The sequence below is a fragment of the Pneumocystis jirovecii genome (genome assembly GCF_001477535.1).
Source record: "Pneumocystis jirovecii RU7 chromosome Unknown supercont1.14, whole genome shotgun sequence".
Classification (NCBI taxonomy): domain Eukaryota; kingdom Fungi; phylum Ascomycota; class Pneumocystomycetes; order Pneumocystales; family Pneumocystaceae; genus Pneumocystis; species Pneumocystis jirovecii.
The window spans coordinates 287,075-312,117 of NW_017264788.1; the positions used below are offsets into that span (position 1 = coordinate 287,075).

Consider the following 25,043-nt stretch of genomic DNA (forward strand, 5'->3'; position numbering starts at 1 on the left):
TCTTTTTTGGTTTGTATATTTTTCTTAATTTATTTGATACTGGGCTATATTTTTAAATATCGTATACTTGTTCATTACCTTATTCTACTGATTATCTCCAACCATATGTCAAACGACTATTTGGATGAGCATTTTGACGTAAAGTCTTTACGAATCGCTGATCTCCGTCGTATTTTACTTGAACATGATGTTGATTATCCTTCTTCTGCAAAAAAACAAGTGCTTTTAGACTTGTTTCATAAACATGTTTTTTCTCAACAAAAGGCTGTAGCTGCTACAAAACAACATACAAAAGACAGTATTCGTGATAAGAATGAAGAAGATTCGAATGTATGTTTTTTTTCTGGAAAAAAAGCATGATTTGTAGTGTTTAAAATGATTTTTAGATTAAACGAGTTAAACAAAAGAATTCTAAAAGGACGGCTTTAGAATCTTCAGAAACTCTAAAGGATAGTTCAAGTATAAGAAGGAGTAATACTCGTGGGTCTTTACGCAGATCTGCCAGCACACATACTGTGGAAATTAAAGAACAACCTTTAGAAAAAGTAGGCTGGAGATTAAATTGTTATTTAAAATGTTATCTGAATACTATTTAGTCTTGTTCAAAAGATGTGTTTTCGAGTGAGAATCCTTTTCAGAAGGGATCACCGCTTTGTGAAATAGATACATCTTCTGTGCCGTTATTGCGTTCAATTGTATAAAATTTAGTTGATATTTAGAGGATAATAGAATTTTTAGGATGAATCTCTTTCTAATACGTCAAAGTTTACTTCAGGGGCTTCGGTAAAAGATTCTGTCGTATATGCCAATTCACATGTTCCCTCAAAAACTCAAATTCGACCACCACCTAATGTTAACGTATCTTATTCTAAACCACAAAAATTTATGGCAAAGATTGAAGATTTGAAGACTTCGAAACAGTTTTATACTATGGCAATTCATAAGGACCTTAATGTTCATACTAATACATCACATGCATTTCAAGATAATGACTCTTTACGTAAAAATATTTCTTTTCAAACTCAAGCAGATCGAGAAAAGATCTCAGATGCTGATCAAATAAGAAACAATTTAGATATAAGTGAAAAAAAAATAGCTTCAAACGTGAACAAAGATTCTTATGTTTCTTATAACTCTAAAATTGATTCTAAACACTTTAAAAAGTTTTCATTTATAAAGTTTTTTCTTATATTTGTTTTTGGAATGATTTTACTTATACTAGCTGCTATTTGGAGGGAAGAAACTATTCGCTTGGGTTATTGTAATGTTGAAACTGAAGGTAAGTACTTGTACAAAAGTTTAAGATATGGATTATTTAAAATATTAGTAATACCAAGTATGTATTCATCAATAAGAGAGAAATTGCCGCAGATATTATTAAAAAATGTTTTGATTTATTGTAGACCATGTCCGAATCATGCTATATGTTATTCTAATTATAAGCTTCTTTGTGAAAAAGATTATATTCTTACTCCAAATATATTTTCTATTAATGGACTAATTCCGATTCCTCCTTCATGTATGCCGGATACTGAAAAGTTAAGAAAGGTTCATATTATTGTCAACGAGGCAATACAAATACTTAGAGATAAAAACGCTAAACTTGACTGTGGTTCTTTAAAATTGCTTAAGGGAGAAAAAGAAGGGGTGCTTGAAGAAGATCTTGAAAAGTATCTTTGGGAAATGAAATCGGTTATATTATAAACTATTTATTTTTGATCTAATAAGATTTAGCCTAACATAAGTGATGAACAATTTCAAGAGTTATTGTCGGATGCATTAGAGGACATTATCAAATACGATGAGATTTTGATAGAAAATGATGGGTATGTTGTATTTAATTTTTTTATCATTAATTCTAAGCTCTGGCTGACCTAGACGTATCGATTTAACAGATCAAAAAGATATCTTAAATCAACATCTTTTGCAAATATTTCATTCGGATGTTCCATTAGAAAATATATCAGACAAAGATTGGTACGCCATAGAGTCGAATTTATTGGTATATATATTATTTATATATTTATATATAGTTGTTTATATATCTAGGAATAATATGTTCACTATTTTTTTTATTTAAAATAAAATCCTTTTTTTTTTTACGTAGAGCATATAAATCAAGGATTTCAGAGTTGGTTCACTTTTCTCTTCAAAGATTATTTGATCAGAAATGCTCTTATGTTTCAGATCCAAAATCTACATATCCATATGTTGCTATTTCTCATTTACGAGACGATATGCTTATAAATGAGTTTAATGTTGATCAGCGTCATAAAATTTGGAGTAAAGTGGAGAAAATTGTTGAAAATAACTCGAATGTAAGAACACGACTAGCAGAAATAAATGGAGATTGGATACGTGCTTGGGAATGGATTGGTATCATTTAATAAACTTCAAATATAAAAATGCTTAATACAGTAACTTTTATATAATCTTGAAAAATATGATGATTATATTGTAATATATTTCGGAATGTTTGAGATAAACTGACTATAAATTGGTATGTTTTTCTATAAAAAAGACTTTGGGTATTCTATCACATTGTAATTTATATTAAAAACATTATTAATGATATATTTAATTAATTTATTAAAATTAGTTGAGAAATAATGATTTTAAATATAATTGTTTTTTACATCTTAAATTTTATGATTTCCTATATAAGAATCAGATCTAATTAATATATAGTTATATAGGGAAATTTTATAAATCAGAACGATGATATTTCATCAATTCTGTCTGCAAATAATTTTTGTACACTTATATTTGCAATTACTTTAAAAGTAATTTGACAGATATGTCCGCCCATCGTTAACATTTTCAATCATTTTTAATACTGTGTTCTTATCAGTTTGAAAAGAACTTACCTATATAATTCATTTTTTATAATTATTTTTATAATTCAATGTCTATTACTATATAAGTATTTCCTTAAAATTATCTTGCAACATCAATATAGATGTCAGACAAGGCTGAAACTTAATATTATGCATTCTACATATAATTCAGACATATGTTTTTTTATCATCAAACATCTAGTGTTCAGTTTTTTTTGTTGCAAGTTTAATAAAAAAATAATACCTTTAAGATCTAAAAATAAATAAATTAGAAAAAACTAATAAAATGTCAAATATTTCAAATCAGATATTATGAATGTTTCATCTGCAAATTTTTATTTTTAGGAGTTGGATTGTTATAAAAAATCATCATATTTGGATATTTATTAAACAAAAAAATCAAAAATACCTTTTAATTATAAATATTTTTATGTAGAAACCTGATTAAAATTAGATAGCTTTTTTGAGATATATTTAAAATACTTGACTTATTATAATTTAAAGTGTTAAGTTTGTAAAAAAAATGTTAAAATATTAAACTATTCAGTTTTGTAAATTCTTTTAATTAGATAGTTAGTCACTATTATAATGATATTAAGCAAGTTAAGAATGTGTAAGTATATTAAAAAGGCTTTTTAATTTTTTTCCTGATTTTATGATAAAATTTTATTTCAATTTAAAAATGTGTTTAAAGATAAAAAGAATTTATGTTTGATATTTATGTCATTATAAAAATGAATATTATAAAATAAGTTACTTTATTCGTAAATCCATTTGTAAATTATACAAGAATATTATATTAGCAATATCTACAAATTTTGACTATTATAATATCAAAAAATAAGAATTACCACTTCCTTTGTTTATTTAAAAAAGTAAAAAAATAAAAACTCATTCAGATATATTATTTTAGTAAAAAACTGAATTCAATTTTTGAACTTTTGAAAAACATAATTTTACATTCGAAATACATTATTTAAAAAAATAGAATAATTAACGTTTAATATATTTTCTAATAGAATATTAAATATTAACATATATTTATAGCTTGTGCATACTGAAAAGATAGAAATTGCTGTTATTGTTATGTTTATAAATGCAAAAATATATTCAAATGCATATTGACTTTTTTATTTTGAAGTAGACGAGTTAGATAACCCAGGAACACCCATATATCTTGTATCTCTGTCGGATTTAAAAAAAAATTGCATAGAAAACGTAGGCTTATCCCAAAAAGTCCAAAAATTTCCTTCTGATCTATCTATTTCTTTTGCCTCTAAAATCATAAAATGTATTGCAAATTTAAAAATGAAAAATTACCTATTTTGAATGCAACACTTTCATATGGTTCGGCACTTATGATCAAATATTGCCAGCGTCGGTCCGGATGCTCAATCCTTTGTTCATATGCACTCATAAACCGATGTCGAGGGTGAATATCTGCTCCAATTTCAGGGTAACTCAATTGGAACAAGAGCCCAATTTGGCGTGTATATGGGTCTCTTATTTTTGTAATTTTGTATCCAGGACGACCTATTTTAATAACATTTTTTCGAACCTGGATTTGTTGCCCAATAACTCCTACTGGAAGACCTGTAATAGCATCTGCACTTCCGTCTTTTTGTTCTTTTGCTGCTCTACGTGCAAGATTTGTTTGATGTTTTTTTCCCTGTGTATGGGCCAAATATGATCCATCATTGGCATGTAATGTTAAACAAAGTTTGCATTCAAAACTTCCAAGATGATTTTTAAGAATATAAGGATCCTTTGTATATATTAATGCTTTTTTCAAATAATTAATTATTTTTTAAACTTTTGCAAGATCAATTGTTTCTAATGCAAGTTTTCGTAATCGTTCACGGCGATCTGCATTTGTTTCACTTGTACCAGCTACTCCCCCACCTCCAAACTTACTTCCCTATAGAAGTTATAAGGTTTATTTTGATTTTTATTCTAAAATTACATACAACTCGGTTTTGATAATCCATTTATTGATTTTTAGTTTTTTTATGTTTTTTGAAGTCGTTTTAAATGTTACGTATAAAAGTTTTATTTGAAAATAAAAATAGAATAAATTTAAGCCCAAAAAATGGATTTATTTTCATTTTTATCTATATAATACATAAATATTATAATAGTACTTTTTAATTGTATATAAAACTGTTGGAATAAAAATAGAATATATTAAAAGCAGCAAGAGTATCAAAGATGTACTAATTGTAGTTGAAAATGTTTAAAACAGACATTTGTTACAAAAAAAAAAAACAAAATGAGTGTTTATTTAATATATGAAATACAATCTAAAAATGATAAAACCGAATATAAAACATATAAACATAATATGTATAATAAATGCCTTGCTAGATAGTTAAAAAAGATTGTATGTAAAACTAGTTGATAAAAATACGTGACAACTTTATGATTCGAATATAATAAAAAAGCTTATTTGGCATGTAAATTGACGCAAATCTTAATCACACGTTTTGTGCATAATTCTTGCTTTTTATCTCAATGCACAGATTGGTTAATATTATGAAAACAGTTAGAAACGCATGAGTAGCGACAATTAATATTACTCTTGAATAATGACCCGAAATGAGATAATCTTAAAATCCAGAAAATTAAATCATAATTTTTGAAAAAAATAAAAACTTTTCAACAGTTAACATTGTGTATCATTTTTAATTAATGTTTAAATATAATTATTCGTTATATTTTGCTAGTTAGATTTTATATGTAAAAATTAAAATTAGATTTGGTTATTTGTCATCTTTTATACTATTTTGACCTTCTTTTTCCGTTTTATCAATGCTAGAAACTTCCTGAAAAATAATAAGAATAAATAATATCAAATAAAATTGATGAAATAACCTCAGGTACAACTACGTTGGAACTAGGAGTTTTTGATAACGAATTTTGATTATACATATTTACACCTGATCCATTAGAAGGTATTTCTTGAGATTTAGGTGCAAAGGGGGCAGCACCAGGATTTATTCGAGGTAAAAATGGCAAAGCATCTACACTTTCCTTCAAGGCTTTACTAGTTATATTTGGTTTTTCATTATCAGGAAAATTAGTTGAAGTTGATCGTCCGTTTCTTACACTAGGATCTCTTTCTTTTTCAGGTAAGACCCATATTTCCCAACCCTCTTTTTTTCGAACTCGATCATAACCATCAGAAAAAATAACATCTACTGTACGTGAATATGTAGTGACATCTCTAATGAAATTATATTCTAATGCGAAACTTCTAATTCGATTGAAATTAGCCAAAACTAGTAAATTTACCCATCCTTGATCATCCATATGGCGACGTAGGAATAAGTCTTTACATAAATTTTCAACAGAAAAATAATAATCACTAATGCTATTAGTAAACTTCAAATTATTCATAAGTATACATTTGACCAAGGATATAATTTTTCAAAACTATAGGATCATACATAACAGGAACCATCATTCCAAGATGATTCATATGAGAATAATCATACATATAAGGTTGCTGATACTTTTCGTTCGGATAAAAAGGAATACTTAGATTCCCACATGCAGGTGGTCGAAAAGGCATGTATATATTAGGAGTTTGCACAAATGCGCCAACATTTAATAAAGGCTGGCCATTTTGATGAATAAATGGTATATGAAGACTACCTAATTCACGGTTAAAAAATAACGCTTGAAAATAAAGCAATACCTCTAACTCTATAACTGTTGTTACGTTGATGACGATTACTATCCTCTTTTACACCATTAGTATTATCTTTTATTTTAAGTTCCTCTATGTTGAGTTTATTTGAAATGCCGTTAGTATCTTTTGTATTGGATGCATTTTCCTTAGGATAATTTGCTGTTTGAGAGGAAACGTTAGACACATTTTTATCTTTTGATGCATTTGCTTGAACAGTATTTTTACTTTCACGCTTCTCTTGGTTATTTGCTCCACGTCTATTATTTCTGCCTTTATCAGACTTATGTTCTCTATGATTCTTAGAAAGTGTATGTGAATCATCCGTAGAAGCTATTCGCCCATTTTTAGCAGACCCCCGAAATGCATTATCATGAAATCTTCCTTCACGGGATCGATTTCCTGATTTCAAAGGTAATGGCTTGGAATGAGTTATTGTTGGTATATAAGTAACCCATTTTTCTTTTCCTGATGTTCTTGCTACAGGAGGATTAGGTTTCTCTTTTTCATGAGAAATTTCCTCTGAAACAGCTTTATTCAAAGTTGGCCAACTTTCTGTATCTGATAAAATTGATATTAATTCCGAATTTTTATGATTTAAATTGCCATTAAGCGATGCTTTAGCAGAAGAACCATCTACTTTTGATGCAACTTTAGATTCCCCTGAGTCCTTAGGCTGACAATTTGATAATTTAACCATTTGTTCTTGTCGAGCTTTCCATACGTTTGTTTTTGGTGCTGGTGCTGGTGTAAATTTTTTATCAGAAAACTTTTGAGAAGATTCTGCGGGGACGGACTCCTGGGTATTCTGTATGCTTTCTCCATTTACTGAAGGAGAAGACGATGAAACTGCAGAAGCCCATGAAAGCTTCGTGTCCCCCTCCATCTTGTTCTTCTGTGCTGCACTCAATTTGACGATATAAGTATATCAGAAAAAATGCCTGAAGTCCTGAAAAAATATTTCACTCAAAAATAACCAAAAAAGAGACAGATATTGATCAGTTAATGTTAACGCCGATCTGCTTTGAGTGCCACGCAATAATCACCCTAAAAGGAACACTGGAAAACTAAATCAACACTTCCAAGTCAACACTTGCTCCTGTGGATAACGTTTATATGTTATTTGCACTGAAAACTTTAATTGATGGGTTTTTCTGACTTTTTTGCGAAACAAAAAAATGTTTAATATCGTGTCGAAAAACCACACGTTTTTCCCCGTTCAAATTCTATTCTATGAAATGTTCTTTTCTTCTGATGTACGTATCTTTTCCTTGTTATTTGCAAACTTAAATTCTTTTTTATACCTTTTTTTCTGATTTTTTTTTGCCGAATCTCGTTTTTTTTGTGGTTTTTTTTTCCAGCACCGGTTCACAATCGTTTTCTCCTTATGAAACAACCCTCAAAACTCTATCGTTTTAGCGAAGCATTATGTATTTAAAAAAGGCTGAAGATAGATAGATGAAGAAAGGGGAATATATTGTAAAAGAAGTTTTTTAGTATGGTTTAGTTTAATATTAGTTTTTACGCAAAAAAAATACGTTTTTTTGATAAAAAAAGTTTTTGAATTTTAAAGCTTTTACGAATATGATTTTCATGTTATCTGTATAAAATATCTATATAAATGAGTTTAGATAGTGACTATTTGTTTCATGAATGACAGCCGAGTCTATTTTTTCTTTATGGCGGCTTTTATATATAAATTTGTTAAGAAAACGGTTTGTGAGAGCCGAAGCATGTTTTGAGCAAAAAAACTGTATGAATTATGAAACAGAGCTCTCCTAATGCTTTTCTTGACCGTTTATTCTTTTCTGATCATAATAATGGAATATTTTCTGATAAAACTCTTTTGCAGGACTTTGAAGTGCATGATGTCATTATTTTAGCACCTGTAGCAGAATCTCTTCAGGGCATAGAAAATGAAACAGATATTCCATGGAATGAAACAATTACTAGTGATTTTATAGGTTTTTTTACTTATAACTCTTTTTCTCTACTTAATGCTTTTCAGCCAGTCATATTTTAAAATGTTCATCTGGTTTAGGATATGGTTTATATGGAAAAACTAAGCAATTTACAACAATTAATGGAAAAACTGTTATTATTAAGAATGACTTTGTTTATACGGATAAAGGTGTGTTTTTGCTTAGTATTATTGAGTTTCTTACAAATAAGGATTTTCGTCTGTACGTCATGCTAAATTACTTTATGATCATCTTTATTATTCTGGAGATATTAACAGACCACCCTATCTAATATATTTTCTTGATCGTCCTCTTCTTAAGTCTTGTTTTGACAGTTGTACTCGTATTCCAAAGTCACTTTCTGTATCTAAATCTTTTGAAAAGATTACGAATTTTCAACAAATTATTAGACTTTATCCTTTAATTTCACAAAAAGTAAAGCAGATTCTTACTAACTCTTTGAAAAAACTTAGAAGTCTTGAAGAGTCTAGTGTTTTAAATCTTGATAATATTCGTCAAATAATAGAGAATACTGTTATTTCTGTTATAAACACGTTTAAATCTTCAAGGACATCAAGTATAAAAAATCTTTTAAAAGCAGAAAAGTTTTCTGAAGAAGATGTTGAATTATTGATTGAAAAGTATATATATTTCCATTTAAATAACAACTAATGTTTTAAGTTATGTATGTGATGAAACACATGATATTGTATTTTTTTATTTACTTAAGATAAATAAAGAACGTGATAAAGAGTTAATGGACTCTATTATATCTATGGAATATATTGATATTCACCAAATTGGCTTGCCTATTATTAACAGCGAAATTATTGATCGTATATCTGATGCTGTAAATTGTTTTAAACAACTTGAAAAAAGAAGGATTCCTTCTGAGAGATTAACTGTTCTTTTAAAAACAGTACAATTTTTAGTAACTAGTACTGTAAAAATTACCAAAGAATCTCAACGAAATAAAAATTATAATAAAAATATGTTTCAGGATACATCTAACTTTTTGAAAAATAACTTAGGTGGTGATTGTTTAATACCAATGCTTTTATTAGTTCTGTAAGTTTGTTTTTATTTTTTTTATTAATTAATCGTTTTAGAATTCGTGCAAAATTAAATAATTTAGAAACTAATCTTGTATATATAACACATTTTTCATTTTTAAATACACATAGAGGAGAAGAGTCGTATGCCTTGAGTTCTTTAGAAGCAGTTTTATATCATATCTTGCATCAAAGGGATAAATTGAAGATGATTAGTGATTGTAATATTATATTATGGAATAGTATCAAATCTGGAGATATAGATATACTTGAGTCTATTTTTAAGAAACAGCATCCAAGTTTTAATTCTGTATTTTTTGATGAAGTTTTCTTTCAAACAACTAGAATATCTTATATTTTAAATGATATTTATTGCTATAAGGATATAAATGGAGATTCTGCAATAATGCTTGGAATAAAAACAAAGAATATTTCTTCTATTACTTTTCTTTTCAATCAGCCACAATTTTCATCTGAATTTTTATTAAACGATCGTGATATTGAAGGCTCTACACTTTTAATGGTAGCTATTAAACTTGAATTTAAAGAAGCTATTGATATACTCTTACAAAAACTAAAAACATGTTCTAATCAGAAATTTTTTAACTATTTAACTCAAAAAGATTACTCGGGAAAAACTATCTGCCATTATCTATTTTATCAACCATATCTTATTTATGAACTTGGTCCACATCTTTCTTGGAAATCTCGTGATAAACAAGGGCAAACACCATTATTTTCACTTTTTATGATGCATAATCATTTGGACTATAAAAAAATTGCTATGGATGCAATAGAGATTGTTCAGTTAATAGAAAATAATAATTTAAATGTTGATGATCATTTTGATAATAATGGGAATTCTCTTTTTCATATTATTAATGATTCAGAATGTTTGTCGAAATTATTAAGTTGTAGAGGAAATATAAACAAAAGAAATAATGATGGATTTACACCATTAATTTGTCATATAAAATTTGGAAGATCTAAATTAGTTAAGATTTTTTTGAATGATAAAAGAACGGATATAAGTGCAAAAGATCAAAATGGGTTTACTGCAATACATTTTTTAGTTCAAATGAATTTAGAAACTATGAATATTTTAACAGAAATTGTCAATATAGAAGAACGAACATCTTATACTGGTTCGACTGCGTTGCATATTGCAGTTCAAGAAAAATCTTTAGATTGTATTAAATATTTAGTCAAAAATAGATCAGCTGATATTAATGCCTTAAATTATAAAGGGGATCGACCTGTGGATATTGCAAAAGATCAAGAAGTAGTAGATTTGTTAGATGGTATGTGTTATTGATTTTTATCTTTCTAAATTTATTAAATAGAATTCGCATTTTTTAAAAATAGTTTAAAAAAACAGGGAAAAATTGCACGTGTTGTTAGAATACTTTTTGAAGATGACTCTTCTATCAAATTCATTATTAAAAGTGGATTTGTAAAATTTAAATTATATTTTTTTAAAAAGGAATTAAATTTAGTAGGTTAATGAGAATTCTAAAAACATTACAACTGTTATTCGTACGATTGAAGATTTTAAATTTCTTTATAAATGTCTCGTTTTTCAATATTCAGAATTATGGGTTCCGTCTCTTCATATAGACTTTTTAGATCCTTGTATTATACCTTCTAGACCTTCAAAAAGTATATTATCGGCTTTTCTTAATTGTTTTGATAATTTTTTGCAAATTTTACTACAACATTCAGTATTTTCTACAGATGAGCTTTTGTGGGAATTTGTTACTGTCCCACAATTATATACACATCTTACTACAGAACGATCTCAAAAAAAGTTTTTAGACAAAGATAAAGATAGACAAGAGAAGCTTATGTCTGTTGATGAAATTAATGATATAGATTTTTTTTTTAAAGATACAAAACATAATATTGAAAATATGACTCATGCATATAACCATTTACATAAGAGTTTATGTTTTCTAGAATCTAGTTGTTTAGGTAAGTTTAGATTATAACAAAACGTTTTTATAATATTTGATGAGATTTTCAAACATCATATAAATTACTTTTTCATTTTTTCCGTATACCTGTTTTCAAATTTCTAGAAGTGAATGGCTATCTTTTTGCAATTGAACGTTTCATTGATAATCTTGTTTTAAAGGTATAAAATTTTTATTTAAGATATTTTTAATTAAATATATAGACTCCTTCTTTAATAGTAGAACTTATTCAACTAATATTATTAACGAAAAATATACTTAGTGATTTTTCGGTATTTTTATATAAATATACATCTAATTCATCTTAATATTATAGAATGCCTTTGAGCAACCACATGTTTTGGTTAAAGAGCTTATGTTTGCTCATAAATCATTCCGAAGATCTGTAAATATCGACAAAAATACATTATGGTCATTTAATTTACTAACTAATACAAAAAAGAAAATGCAACAAACTTCTGCAAAGCGTGTTTTTCAAACTACACAAACACTGACCAAGCAATCTACTAAACTTCAAAATATCCATATTAATCTACTTACTGAACTTGCAGATTTTTATAATACACATACACAACGTATAAAAACAGCTTTGTGGAATTTTGCAAATGCAACACTACAGGAAGAGAGATATAAATATGATCAGTTACAAAGAGCACTTCTTGCATTACGCAGTGGCTCTAATGATTTAGCATCTTATAATACATTTGCCTCAGATCAAGTGTAAAATAGTTCAGTATTAACAACTATCCATAAGGAAGTTGTTTTATTAATCATTTATTATGTTTTACATCATAGGCTTTTAATCGTAATATCTTCGAGTGTGGGCTTTTTCTATCCTCCGGAACGTCAAAAAACTAATCATTATTTAACAACTCTTGAAGAATATAAAATAAGGTGAATAATGCATTAGAAACAAGTAAAAATGTTAATTTACATATATAAAAAAGCATTTGCATGTTTTTTCTGGAAAATTTATTTTTATTAAGCATTTGATACTGCAATATAATTAATATGACAGCACCATCATATCTTGTTGCAGTTTTGCTTGTGATCAATTCATTTGGTGGAAGTAGTCTTGTTTTTCATTATCCTCCGCGTCCAGATATAGATTCTCAATCAGTTGTTTTACAAGAAGATATCGATGGATCGGATGTATCTTCCTTATCAGAGGAAACAGAAAGTCTAAGAGAAAATGAAGCCTCAGATATTTCTGAGTCGAATGATGGGCTTTTTTCGGAGTCTCAAAGTGAAGATTCTGGTCAGGATAACTCAAAAAGGCCTCCGTGGGACAAAATTTTTGGATTTAATAGTGATTTTTTAGCTGATTTGTTAACACCTCGTAAAACACATTGTGGCAAAAAATTTGAGTTGTGGGTAGATGATTTGGTTTTCCTTGGGTTTCCTGTTCATGTTAAACCAGATGGGACTTGGTCTAAACATATAGATAGGCCGTTAAAACATAGTAATTCAACTCATTCTGAATCTGCAAATCTACATGATTTAGGAACACATGTGTCAAATGAATCCACGAATGAAAGTGCAAAACTCTCTCAGCATCAAATGACATTATTTCATATTGTTATGGTTATGAAACCTCCATTAACACAGAATTATCATACAAAAATTAATGAAATGTATACTAATGTTGTAATTAAACTTGCTATGGCTCTAAAATACGAGCAAGCAAAGATGGATTACGTTTGGTCTCAATCGGAAATGATCTTACATATGCGAGAAAAAGCTGCAAATGATGGTAAATTGTTTTATTACTTTGTATTTAATCATAGGTATTAGAAATCTCTTTTGATGCATTGTGGGTAGATATTTTGTTTAAATCCAGTCTTGCTTCGGCTCTGGCTACAATATACGATGCTATTTCTGCATCTGGAATAGCTCACTTGACTATTAATAATTCTTTTGATTTTTCAATCTTTATTCCAACACCTATAATTACCACATCTATTCCAACTGATATGTCAGAAGACAACCGTTTTCTTACGTCTATTGATGTGTATGATGAAGATATGGATTATAATGACCCATTTCTTACTCCACATTCTTCTTTATTATTATTAGATGATGTTGAAAGTGTTTTACAAAATATACCAGCAGATGCAAATCCTTCTTTCTCTCTGTTTATAAAGAATATACGTCCAACTCAAACGTAATTTTATGCTATTGGTTAAAATCCTTAACTTATTTTTTTAGTTTACTTAAATTATCTCAACAAACTAATATCCCTTTAAGGAATATACACATTTTTGCGGAGCATCTTATATATTGGAGAAGAGCTATACCTATACCACCTTTACATTTAAGAAATATATATTTTGTTAGTCCTGCTGCAAATATGACTAAGTATAGGTCTAGTTTATGCTTGTATTTATTAATTTTTTTTAGATTAAAATACCAAGAATCATTATTTAGGACATTGTTTCCCACAGTACCGCCTCTTCCGACTATATTAGCACAACTTTCAAAAGAATTACGTCCTTTTTCATTTTATATTCCTTCAAAAAACTATCGTACTATTTATTTAAATGTTCTTACTTGGTTAATAAGATATGGATGGGTTAGTCAACTTAAAACATTCATTTGGATAAAAGTATCGAAAGAAATTAAAAAAGCTGTTATAGAAAAACAAAAGAATAAAGATGTTTCTTTTAATGATACCATTTTGTTGGAGGTAGTGGAAGACTTAACTGATTCAATTATTAGAGAGCCTCATCAAGCCTCTAAACAAGAACGAGCATGGATTGAAGAAATTGTAAGCAGAAAACCTTTAAAATATTCTATTCTTTTCAATAGGTATAACATAGTATTTTATATAAATCTCTAATAAAAAATAGAATTATTAAATATTTTAACGGAAAAAATGCTTTAGAAAAGATATCATCACTTGAAGGAATTCCAAGAAAAGATATTAAAGAACTATTGCAAGTTTTTGAAAATGATCTTGAAAAAACATATTTTTGGTAAAGATTTTTTCTCCTATTTTCTTTATTAATGATGACATTAAAACGTGTTTTTAATATTTAAAATAATATTTTTCATTTTAATGAATAAATAACATATCATTAAATTTAAAATACAATTTGTTAATAAATACTTAATATATTATTAATAAAATATTTCTATATAATTGTTAAAATATTATATACTTTAAATCTTTTTTGAAGGATATTTTAGAAAAATTAATATATTAATATATGTAAAAAAGTACTATAATATTTGAAGTATTTCATGTCACTTTTCTTAAAGATTTCTTATTTATAAAAATTTACGTTAAATATAAATGTGATATTTGGAATCTCAGTTCGACTTCTCTAAAACATATTAAAGTTTAAATAAACAAAATTATAATTATAATTTTGATGATTTTAATAATTTAAGCTGTTTACAAACTATAAATCAGGAATATTTCAAATGAATGCTCAAGAAAATGATTTAAAAGTTGAAAATAAATATAATAATAATACAGAAATTTTGTTTATACCATCTATTCTTTATGAAAAAACGTATTATTGATTTTTCTTACTATCATTATCCCAGTAATGTTTAGACAAGAGGAACTTAAAGATATTTTAAACGATTCTTTACTTTTAGATGCAATATTAAATACAACACATCCAGAGGTTTTACAGCAAATGAATATACTTAAAGAAGCATATAAAACAAATATACGATTTTCCGGTGCGTAATATAGGATGCATTATGTAATTCTTTAAATGATTTTGTCTAGAAGAATTATTAAACCAAAAATCATCATTTTTAAATTTGCAAAAGAATGTAGAAAATACGCTTAATGAACTTAAGAAATATGAAAAACGGTGGGAAGATGTAAAAAAAGAAATGGAAATTTCATTTAAAGTATTTTTTTTATACTAATTTAAAGATAATAATTAATAGTTTCATTCAAAACCATATTTACTTACTCGACTTGATAATGCAATAAAAGAAACAGACGATTTCTCAAATTCTCTTCAGAAATCATTTTTGGAAGATAAGGAAAATAATGATGTTTTGGAATTTATAAAAAAATATAGACAAGCACGAAAACTTTATTATTTTCGCCTTGAGAAAAAAGAACACTGGGAATCTGGAAAAATAATAGGGTTATAATAATATAAAAAAGTAATTATGCTTTTCTGAAATATTATAATATTTTAACTTAATGTATTGATGTACTTTTATTTTTTCAAAAATTGGTTTAAATTTCAAAAAACACTAGTTTTGATCATTTTTACATTATGATTTATTTCTAAAATAATCACATAGCTTTATTATATAAAGAAAAAGACTTTGTATTTAATTTTTTTATATTGTCTCTGATATTTTGCATTAACTAATCAGTAGATGTAAAAAGGCTCAGATCCAAAAACTAGTTTATTTTGTTTAGAGAAAACACTATGAAATATAGCTACTGCAATATATTTAATTTGTTACATTTTTACAACACAAAATGTCTATTTAGTATATTAAATAATTTATAATTTTTACAAAATATATAAAAATATATATCTAATAATGAAAATTAATTTACGAACCTTGCTATTGAGTAAATATCTTGATTCTCTTAATTTTTTATCGTTAAACGTTATCGTTTAAAAATTTTTATAAAAATTCAAAAAATATGTTAACACATCCATATAAAGTTGCAGATATTAGTCTTGCTGATTGGGGGCGTAAAGAGATTGAATTGGCTGAAAATGAGATGCCAGGACTTTTATCTTGTCGGATGAAATATGGTGTATGTTTTTTTTTTTTTGAAAAATACCAAATAATACATAAATTAGGCATCTAAGCCGTTAAAAGGTGCAAGAATAGCAGGATGTCTTCATATGACGATACAGACAGCAGTTCTTATTGAAACACTTGTTGAACTTGGTGCAGAAGTGACATGGTCATCATGTAATATTTTTTCTACACAAGATCATGCTGGTGGGTTAAAAAATAAATAAAAGTTAAAATTAAATATAATCAAGCTGCTGCAATTGCAGCTTCTGGTATTTCAGTATTTGCATGGAAAGGAGAAACAGAAGAAGAATATTTATGGTGCATGGAACGTCAGTTAACATCCTTTAAAGATGGAAAACACTTAAATATGATTCTTGATGATGGTGGAGATTTAACGAATCTTATACATTCTAAGTATCCGGATTATCTTAAAGAATGTAAAGGGATCAGTGAAGAAACTACTACTGGTGTTCATCAACTGTATAGAATGTTCAAAGAAGGGAAACTTAAAGTTCCTGCAATCAACGTTAATGATAGTGTAACAAAAAGCAAATTTGACAACTACATGGGGTATGCTTTTTTCTTTTGTAATATAGTATTTACTTTGAAATGTAGGTGCCGTGAATCTTTAATTGATGGTATCAAACGTGCAACAGATATTATGATTGCAGGAAAAATAGCTCTAGTTGCAGGTTTTGGTGATGTTGGGAAAGGCTGTGCTAAAGCTTTGAGAGGGATGGGTGCCCGTGTTATTGTGACAGAGATTGATCCTATTACTGCTCTTCAAGGTTTGTTCCGGATAATGTTCATTTTGTGAATTAATTAAAATAGCATGTATGGAGGGTTATCAAGTAACTACAATAGAAGATGTAGTTTCTGAAGTAGATATTTTTGTAACAGCAACTGGATGCAAAAATATTATATCTGGCTGTCATTTTGGATTAATGAAAGATGATGCAATCGTTTGTAATATTGGTCATTTTGATATAGAAATTGATGTTGCTTGGCTTAAAAAGAATGCAGTTTTAGTAACAAATATTAAACCACAAGTAAGTAAATAGGAAAATGGTATCTGTTTTAACACAGTATTAGGTAGATCGCTATCAATTAAAAAATGGCTGTCATATTATCCTTTTAGCGGAGGGACGTTTAGTTAATTTGGGGTGCGCTACAGGACATAGTAGTATGGTTATGTCTATGTCTTTTACTAATCAAGTTTTGGCACAAATTGCATTATGGACTGCTCAGGAAAATCAATATCCACTAGGTGTTCATTTTTTGCCTAAGGAATTAGATGAGGAAGTTGCACGGCTTCATTTGCCTAAGCTTGGTGTTAAACTTACACGTTTAACGCAAGAACAATCTCTTTATCTTGACATTCCTATTAATGGGCCATATAAAAGTCATCATTATCGTTATTAATTTTTAGTATTAAGATTTGGGGTTTATAAAAGTATTGTTTTTAAATCTTATTTTTATTAAAAATTCTAAAATGCTTTCTATTTTGGTTGGCTAAAATTAAATATTTATCTATTTTTCTATTTAATTATTTTTGGTTTTTTATTTTAAAAATTTTAAATTATCTTGTACTATTTATTAATTAAAAATTAGAATATTATATATATTACTTTTGGATCTATAATATGTGTAATCGGAAAAATGCTAAAATATAAAATTGTTAAATTATATATAAAATTTAAATATCTAATTTAAATAAATTTTAAAATTTCATTTATTAATAATTTTTTGGCTGATAGGGCAGTGTGCCCTGCTGGCGCAATGGTCTAGCGCATCTGACTTCTAATCAGGGGATTCTGGGTTCGAGTCCCAGGTGGGGCTAGTACGGCTGATTTTTAAATTGAACTTTAAAGTTTAGAAGTAATCTTTATTAAAACACCTATCTTTCATATAACGGATTTATGTTTCTCTAAGATAATTAGAAATGTTATTAAAAGTTATTTATAGTATTTTTTGAGAACCTATAAAAATATTCGTATATATTAAAAAGATTTTAACAATATTAAAATAACTTTAAAATTTAACTTTATTAGAGTATTCTATATTTATATATAAAGTATATTAAGTCAAAGATGTTAATTTTTAAGAATTGTCTTGTTTAGTATAAGTTTATAAAATTGAAAAATTTTTCTTAAAAATTTATGTTTAAAACGTTATATTAATATACCTTTTACAATATACCTTTTGCAATATACTTTTTGCAATAACATTTAACCTTTATATTTTCTTATTTTAAATTTCAAAAATACTTTATTTCCTAGTATACTTATCATAACCCTTATTTAGTGTAATTTTACTTATTTTTATTCTATCTAAGACTTTTAATAATACTTGTAATTCTAAATATAGTTAATGAAATATATATCATCCAAAGCTATTTACATTATCTTTTAAAAACTTAATGTTTAATATGATAAAATAATATATATGTTTAAATACTAACATAGGACTTCATTTTAGATATAATAAATTGAGAACCCCATCGAAGTCCTTGAGAACCCATTGGAAAGTAGCTTATTAAATACCATAATAGAGCCAATAATTGTATTGCACCGGAAAAAATAGAAAGAATAGTCGATTTCAACTATAAACACATTTTAATTAGTTGTTTCCCCTGCTCATCCCTCCCACTTACTTTTATAATAAAAAATAGCGTTAAAAACATACTTCCTAGGTATATACATGTAAATGGAAGCCGTGGCATTGAAAACAAATGCTTAATATATGTCCAAGGCCCTTGAAGAGCCGAAAATCTATAATATATTAAATTAATGCCCCAAAATACCCATATAACCTACGATCCAAGAAAAAATAGGTTCCCAATTGTCCACAGAAGAAGTACTTTCCTTGGTTTAAATAACGTCGTCATTAAAAATATAGAAAAGACAAAGCATAAAATTGATGCCAACATAAAAACAACAAAAATTATTACACGATCACTATATGAAAGCTTCATCCATTCCTGTGTATTTTCTGCTGTTGATTCTAAATCCTGTTCATTTCCCACTGGCAATGGTATATATCCCCTCCCAAACAGACGGTATGAACGCAGCCGATCTGCAACCGTCTTTGGCCGAGATCTGTTTGATCCCTGTTGATACTGCTCTAAAAGGCGCTTCATAATCAATATTAAGCTAATAGTATGTGTTTTTTTTGCAAACACGCTGTTTATCTTGATTGCTGAAATATCTTTCTGCACAAATCTTTGTCAAATGCAGGCAAAATAGCAACTATATGCGCTCAAAACAAGCGTTTTCTGCACTTTTTGCTCCTTCTTTTCTCCTGGTTAGCTTGCTGTCCAGCTTATATGCGCACTGTTGCTTGTGTGTTCTCGATACCCGCCGATCCGAGTATATGCATCACCCATAATTATGCTCTTTTATATATATAAATAGGCTCAAAATACGTTCTTTGTGCATGTTCTGTCTATTCTGCCTGTTGCCTTTTTTCCTACGCTCAATACACGTGTTGTATGCGTGTTGTATGCGTGTTGTATGCGTGTTATATGCGTTGTAGATATACAACTATATATGCTATATATATACTACAGCATAGTGCAACATAGTGCAATTTGCCTATAGACGACTCATTTTTTCTTTATTTCTGTGTCACTGGCAGAGTGCACTTAATTGTGTCTGATATAGCATACTACTACTTGTTCCTTCGATTTCTTCAGGCGGTTCCATTTCATCTGATATTATTAATTTCTGCATAGTTTATGCATTTGTAACAACTCTTACCAAGCACAAGATTAGTATCGAGTAGTTCAATAGAAAAGACGCGTATCGCGGTATCCATAGTGTTTTGCATTAGCTGAACGGGGACAGTAGATATACTGTGTTTTAAGTTGAAGTGGATGTTGTTATAAAGAATTTTTCTATCTATTTTTTCTATTTTTCTCTATATTTTAATCTTTACGGTTATTCTGATGAGATTCTGTATGCTCAGAAGGTATTTCGTGGAATCCAAGATTATGTAATTCACGGGGATGAAAAAGGGCGCTAGAGATATTAACGGGGATTTCAACGTATAAAGCACAAACGAATCCATGCGGCATTGAAGATATGCTTTTGCTATATGTTTACAGGGAGATTGGTTATACTGATGGAGCTGAAGACATTGGAGATAAGATTTCATGATTGATTTACATTCTCCTAGAAGGATAAGTAATTATTAGAAATATACGGTAAAAGAAATGCCATGATGATCAAGTGGGAAGCTACCGTAGAGAGGAGGAGTGAGAATGGTTTTTGGAGGAGCTATTTTGCATTAAAAAAGGATAAAAGCGAGTGATAGAGGGATATTTTTACTTTGGTGACTCATCTGATGAGAATTGATGAGAGTGAGAACAAATGGAAGTGTACGCGGGATGAAAACGGGACAAATATACAGGAAGTTGATAAAAATAGACATATTGCATCAAGTGTCTCTTTAATGAATATGTACAAGCCAATTGAATGGAGAATGAACTAGGGGGTATATGAAAGAAGTTTCTGAGATGGAACAGAGATATTTGTTTAATGAGCAGTATGAAGAGATGAATGAGCAAAAAATGAGAGGGTTGGATATATATACAATTCAAGATGAGGATAAGAAAATTTTGAATGAAAGTAAGGATAATGGGATAATGTTAAGTCGGAAAAAGTATTCAGGGGAATCTGATGTAAGAGTTTTTAGTATACAAATCTTTATTGCTAAGAAATAAGATCTCAAAACCGGGTACGAAGCTAAAATTTAAATTAAAAATGAATGAGCTAAGAAAGCAAGATTCAAAACTAAATATAGAAGGGTTTATGGATGGTATGGAATATAATTTGCCGTTTATTTCAACATTGAAGGAAAAACGGCAATCAAGAACTAAGTTAGAAGTATATAGTACAGTACTGGATGTTGTACATTTAATTGAGAAAAGACAAAAAATTTTAGTTATTACAGGCGCTGGTATATATATGTTAAGATTTGAAGTATATTTTTTAAAAAGGGATCTAGGTATAAGTACGTCTCTTGGTATACCAGATTTTCGAAGTAATACAGGAATTTATTCTAAATTAGAACAATATGGATTAAATGACCCACAGGTTTGCGAAAAAAGTTCATAATGGAAAATAAAAGACTGATAAAATTTTAGGAATTGTTTGATATTGATGTTTTTAAGGAAGATCCTAAGTATTATTTTTAATTTTATTTGTATTCATGGGCTTATTGAAAATTAGTATTTTTTATTCTTTTATGATGAAATTTTTTCCTTTAGAAGAACTTAAGAATACTTATTCACCTACTCACGCTTTTATAAAGCTTTTGCAGGATAAAGGGAAACTTTTAACTCAATATACACAAAATGTTGATAATATTGAAGAAATAGTTGGTATTCATAATGAGAAATTGGTTCGATGTCACGGTACTTTTCATTATTGCTTGATTTAAAATCTAATAGTATAGGTTCATTTAAAGATGCAATTTGTATTTTGTGTGAACATGTTTTTCCTGGTGAAATAATTTTTAGTGCTCTAAAGCTAAAGACATTGCCTTATTGTCCTAAATGTTTAAAAAAAAAGAAAAATAAAAAGATAAAAACAAAACAAAAATTTAATAATGAAGATGATTCTATGACAGATATTGGAGTTTTAAAGGTATTTTTTTGTTTTTATAGATTGAAATTAACAATATAGCCAACAATTACATTTTTTGGTAATTATTTTTATTACATCTTTTTTATTTAAAAATGATCATAGGTGAAAAATTACCAAAATCTTTTCATGAAAAAATTGAAAAGGATATACATTCTTGTGACCTAGTTATCTGTATTGGTACTTCTTTAAAAGTAGCACCAGTTTCAAAAATTATAGGTAACATTAATATTCAAACTAATACATATTTAAAATTATAGATGCTATTCCTTCAAATATACCTCAAATATATATTTCTCGAGAACCAGTTAAACACATCTCATTTGACATTACTTTATTATCAGAATATTGCGATGATATTATCGCAAGTTTATGTTATCATTTATCCTGGAACGAATTTTATGAGATTGCAAAACGCGGTCATCAAGATGCCTTTAATAGAATGAAAGACTATCCTAAATTAATATGGAAAGAAGAATCAAAATCAATATGGAGATTAACAAAAGACATACAATAATAAACAATTACATGATAATTTAAAACATCCGATTCACAAAAAATATTACATTACATAATCATATACTTCAAAAGTCATGTATATAACTGTACTAATCAATCCCAAAACCAATACAATAACATACTTTATTATAACCAAACCCGGTAAGTTGCAAAAAAAAATAAATTAAACCTTAACTTTTATTCATCTTCCAGAATTTTTAATGCTGCTTCTATTTTAAGTTTATTACTGTAACTTTTATTAGCATTATGTATGTCCCCATTTGACAAAGGGTCAATGGTTAATCTTTTCATTGCTTCAAATAATCTTTCAACAAGTTCTGGTTCCATACAAGAAAAATATTTCTCTATACTTTTTATATCACTATTTTCTACATTTAAGAATGATAATGATTCAATGTCACTTTTTAAAAATGTATCAAAATTTAATGGCTGACAAAAATTTGATAGAGGTTCCCATGAAACTTCGGTATTTAACATTGCATTTTCATAAATAACCCTATCACCCAATTTACAATGATCTATTGTATCTAATGATGAAATGCTTGATGTATTCATATGTGAAGATGTTGAAAAAATACTAGAATCTGACTCAGTTTTTGTTAAAAATCTTGAATTGGATAGATTTGCTTCATAAACAGATAATTCAGATGATAATATAGGGAAACGCGCCATTAAATCTCTTTCGAATATGTCATAACTTTTCTTCAACAGTTTTGCTGCTTCAAACCCTTGTTTTGCTATATCTAAAGAAGTATTTAAAGTGTTGTTTTTTTTTAATATTTGAGAAGCTTGATCTAAAGATGATACACCACGCTGCCAATCTCTTGAAAATATTATACGTTTCTTCATATCCCGTATGTCATCTCCCAATTTTAACATATCTTGTATCAATTCATTTTGTTGTATCAATTCATTTTGTTGTATCAATTTATTTTGTGATACAAATTCCATATTATTATACATCATTGAGTCCATGGCTTGATCTGTACTAATTGTTTTCATATAATCAGATTCTGAAATTAGAGTTTTTGCTTTTTCAAGACGCTCTCCAAAAGTATTAAGATGTTTCATGGCTGATTCTATAAAAATGTTAAAAATCATCCGATCAAAATACGTATTTTACCCATTGTTTGCTCAGTAACTATAGATAATGAGAAAATTTCTAATTGATCCGCAATATCTGCTGCATTTTCCTTTCCCATGTCTTTTGTGTCTATAGAATGCGTCTCTGTAGACGTATATTCAGGTGTATAAAAGATATCATTTAGCATATAAAAACACGTCATATTTAGTTATTTTTATTCTTTTTTTTTGACAAAAAACCAAAATTGATATAGATCTTGTATTTATTCCAATAAAAAGTGTTTATTTGTGAAAAACTCTTACAAATTACGCGCTTTTATAGTTTTGATTATATCTAAAACACGGTTTTCTCGATAAACTTTATTTGGCTTATGTACCGTTATTGAGGATATTCTTTAGTTAAGATATAACCTCAGAAAACTATTAAAAATAAACACAAAAAGCTCTAAATATTGAAAGAAAAGCTTCAGAAACTGTTCTTTTCATATAAAAATTAATTTCATAATTTTTTTCGCTTAAAAACCATAAATTGGTAATATTTTAAGATGGCCAGCAAACTATATCCTCTGCAGAAAGGATTTAATGAAAGGCAGCCAGAAACAATACGTATTTATCCTCTTTGTAAGTTATTTAGAATTTCAGAAGTTCTACGTTGATTTTGATTAAGCAAATTATGTTTTTTCTACAAAAGAAGCACAACCGGTAATACTGATGATTTGTTGTATTTTAATAAACTAAACATAGGATTTTAGGAAGAAGATCCAAGTGTGATTTCTCGTCTGGATCGACTAAAATCTCATTATGAAAAAAGTGGTATGAGGAGGACCTGTGAAGGGATTTTGGTAGTTCATGAACATAAGTGAGTTAAAAAATAAAAAAAATGATTTTTTTAAACAAAAAAGTCATCCACATATATTAATGCTTCAAATTGCAAATGCATTTTTTAAGTTGTATGGGTTTCTTGTTTATTTTATGTTTTTTAATATTTCTCAAGACCTGGTGATTATTTACAGCCGAATGAATCAGAAATACAAGGATTTGTAGCCAGATTGAATGAGCGGTTGGCACCTACTACTCCGGAATCTCCAGAAGACACAAAATGGGAAATCGGAGATTGTCTTGCTCAGTGGTGGAGACCTAATTTTGAAACATTTATGTATCCATTTATACCAGCACATGTTACAAGACCTAAAGAATGCAAAAAACTCTATCTTGTGAAATTACCAAAAACGAGTATTTTCAATTATTCTTTCATATATATCAATTGATTAATCGTTTCAATAGAGGTATTAGCTGTTCCTAAAAATATGAAATTATTAGCGGTACCTCTTTTTGAATTATATGATAATTCGGCACGTTATGGCCCACAACTTGCAGTAACTCATGTATATTTTACATTATATATTTATAAATTGTAGGCTATTCCACAATATCTAGCGAAATATAATTTCGAATTCGTAGATTCTAACGATAAAGTTATTGTACAAACACCTGGGAATACACTGGGAGATGGGACTGTTGTAAGAAATAATGTACATTAGAATAAAA

General features: G+C 27.9%; 12 protein-coding genes and 1 non-coding gene across 13 annotated transcripts; 8 read left to right on the top strand and 5 right to left on the bottom strand.

The window, feature by feature from the left end:
* Window positions 1–105: 105 nt before the first annotated feature.
* T551_03083 (uncharacterized protein) lies at window positions 106–2,387 on the top strand (the record flags this gene model as incomplete). Its single annotated transcript, XM_018375346.1, has 8 exons — window positions 106–330; window positions 387–545; window positions 597–695; window positions 739–1,279; window positions 1,328–1,692; window positions 1,735–1,826; window positions 1,879–2,002; window positions 2,034–2,387. The coding sequence occupies 8 exons, from the start codon at window positions 106–108 to the stop codon at window positions 2,385–2,387; spliced, it is 1,959 nt and encodes a 652-aa protein (XP_018228554.1).
* Window positions 2,388–3,967: 1,580 nt separating this feature from the next.
* Window positions 3,968–4,825, bottom strand: T551_03084 (uncharacterized protein; the record flags this gene model as incomplete). Its single annotated transcript, XM_018375347.1, has 4 exons — window positions 3,968–4,113; window positions 4,158–4,602; window positions 4,651–4,755; window positions 4,805–4,825. 4 exons carry the CDS (start codon window positions 4,823–4,825, stop codon window positions 3,968–3,970), a joined length of 717 nt encoding a protein of 238 aa, XP_018228555.1.
* Window positions 4,826–5,596: 771 nt separating this feature from the next.
* On the bottom strand, window positions 5,597–7,411 carry T551_03085 (uncharacterized protein; the record flags this gene model as incomplete). The annotated part of the gene is made up of 4 exons (XM_018375348.1): window positions 5,597–5,659; window positions 5,709–6,201; window positions 6,242–6,491; window positions 6,535–7,411. 4 exons carry the CDS (start codon window positions 7,409–7,411, stop codon window positions 5,597–5,599), a joined length of 1,683 nt encoding a protein of 560 aa, XP_018228556.1.
* Window positions 7,412–8,287: 876 nt separating this feature from the next.
* T551_03086 (uncharacterized protein) lies at window positions 8,288–12,235 on the top strand (the record flags this gene model as incomplete). The annotated part of the gene is made up of 10 exons (XM_018375349.1): window positions 8,288–8,489; window positions 8,534–8,656; window positions 8,698–9,127; window positions 9,168–9,554; window positions 9,596–10,839; window positions 10,882–10,991; window positions 11,038–11,509; window positions 11,554–11,672; window positions 11,715–11,783; window positions 11,828–12,235. 10 exons carry the CDS (start codon window positions 8,288–8,290, stop codon window positions 12,233–12,235), a joined length of 3,564 nt encoding a protein of 1,187 aa, XP_018228557.1.
* A 287-nt stretch (window positions 12,236–12,522) lies between these two features.
* T551_03087 (uncharacterized protein) lies at window positions 12,523–14,490 on the top strand (the record flags this gene model as incomplete). Its single annotated transcript, XM_018375350.1, has 5 exons — window positions 12,523–13,264; window positions 13,306–13,675; window positions 13,720–13,875; window positions 13,912–14,319; window positions 14,361–14,490. 5 exons carry the CDS (start codon window positions 12,523–12,525, stop codon window positions 14,488–14,490), a joined length of 1,806 nt encoding a protein of 601 aa, XP_018228558.1.
* A 447-nt stretch (window positions 14,491–14,937) lies between these two features.
* T551_03088 (uncharacterized protein) lies at window positions 14,938–15,633 on the top strand (the record flags this gene model as incomplete). The annotated part of the gene is made up of 4 exons (XM_018375351.1): window positions 14,938–15,029; window positions 15,074–15,204; window positions 15,254–15,381; window positions 15,421–15,633. 4 exons carry the CDS (start codon window positions 14,938–14,940, stop codon window positions 15,631–15,633), a joined length of 564 nt encoding a protein of 187 aa, XP_018228559.1.
* A 511-nt stretch (window positions 15,634–16,144) lies between these two features.
* T551_03089 (adenosylhomocysteinase) lies at window positions 16,145–17,670 on the top strand (the record flags this gene model as incomplete). Its single annotated transcript, XM_018375352.1, has 6 exons — window positions 16,145–16,261; window positions 16,308–16,452; window positions 16,497–16,818; window positions 16,864–17,036; window positions 17,080–17,297; window positions 17,341–17,670. The coding sequence occupies 6 exons, from the start codon at window positions 16,145–16,147 to the stop codon at window positions 17,668–17,670; spliced, it is 1,305 nt and encodes a 434-aa protein (XP_018228560.1).
* A 343-nt stretch (window positions 17,671–18,013) lies between these two features.
* T551_05040 lies at window positions 18,014–18,087 on the top strand. Its single transcript has one exon. It is a non-coding gene; the product is annotated as a tRNA-Arg (tRNA).
* Window positions 18,088–18,697: 610 nt separating this feature from the next.
* T551_03090 (uncharacterized protein) lies at window positions 18,698–19,387 on the bottom strand (the record flags this gene model as incomplete). Its single annotated transcript, XM_018375353.1, has 3 exons — window positions 18,698–18,850; window positions 18,902–19,019; window positions 19,065–19,387. The coding sequence occupies 3 exons, from the start codon at window positions 19,385–19,387 to the stop codon at window positions 18,698–18,700; spliced, it is 594 nt and encodes a 197-aa protein (XP_018228561.1).
* Window positions 19,388–19,874: 487 nt separating this feature from the next.
* T551_03091 (uncharacterized protein) lies at window positions 19,875–20,403 on the bottom strand (the record flags this gene model as incomplete). The annotated part of the gene is made up of 4 exons (XM_018375354.1): window positions 19,875–19,957; window positions 20,007–20,147; window positions 20,185–20,267; window positions 20,309–20,403. 4 exons carry the CDS (start codon window positions 20,401–20,403, stop codon window positions 19,875–19,877), a joined length of 402 nt encoding a protein of 133 aa, XP_018228562.1.
* Window positions 20,404–20,592: 189 nt separating this feature from the next.
* Window positions 20,593–22,410, top strand: T551_03092 (uncharacterized protein; the record flags this gene model as incomplete). Its single annotated transcript, XM_018375355.1, has 10 exons — window positions 20,593–20,689; window positions 20,754–20,929; window positions 20,973–21,207; window positions 21,256–21,344; window positions 21,395–21,432; window positions 21,480–21,664; window positions 21,706–21,896; window positions 21,936–21,954; window positions 21,999–22,112; window positions 22,154–22,410. The coding sequence occupies 10 exons, from the start codon at window positions 20,593–20,595 to the stop codon at window positions 22,408–22,410; spliced, it is 1,401 nt and encodes a 466-aa protein (XP_018228563.1).
* Window positions 22,411–22,589: 179 nt separating this feature from the next.
* On the bottom strand, window positions 22,590–23,698 carry T551_03093 (uncharacterized protein; the record flags this gene model as incomplete). Its single annotated transcript, XM_018375356.1, has 2 exons — window positions 22,590–23,491; window positions 23,536–23,698. 2 exons carry the CDS (start codon window positions 23,696–23,698, stop codon window positions 22,590–22,592), a joined length of 1,065 nt encoding a protein of 354 aa, XP_018228564.1.
* A 342-nt stretch (window positions 23,699–24,040) lies between these two features.
* On the top strand, window positions 24,041–25,036 carry T551_03094 (uncharacterized protein; the record flags this gene model as incomplete). The annotated part of the gene is made up of 7 exons (XM_018375357.1): window positions 24,041–24,116; window positions 24,163–24,197; window positions 24,248–24,354; window positions 24,398–24,445; window positions 24,490–24,728; window positions 24,780–24,871; window positions 24,914–25,036. The coding sequence occupies 7 exons, from the start codon at window positions 24,041–24,043 to the stop codon at window positions 25,034–25,036; spliced, it is 720 nt and encodes a 239-aa protein (XP_018228565.1).
* Window positions 25,037–25,043: the final 7 nt, after the last annotated feature.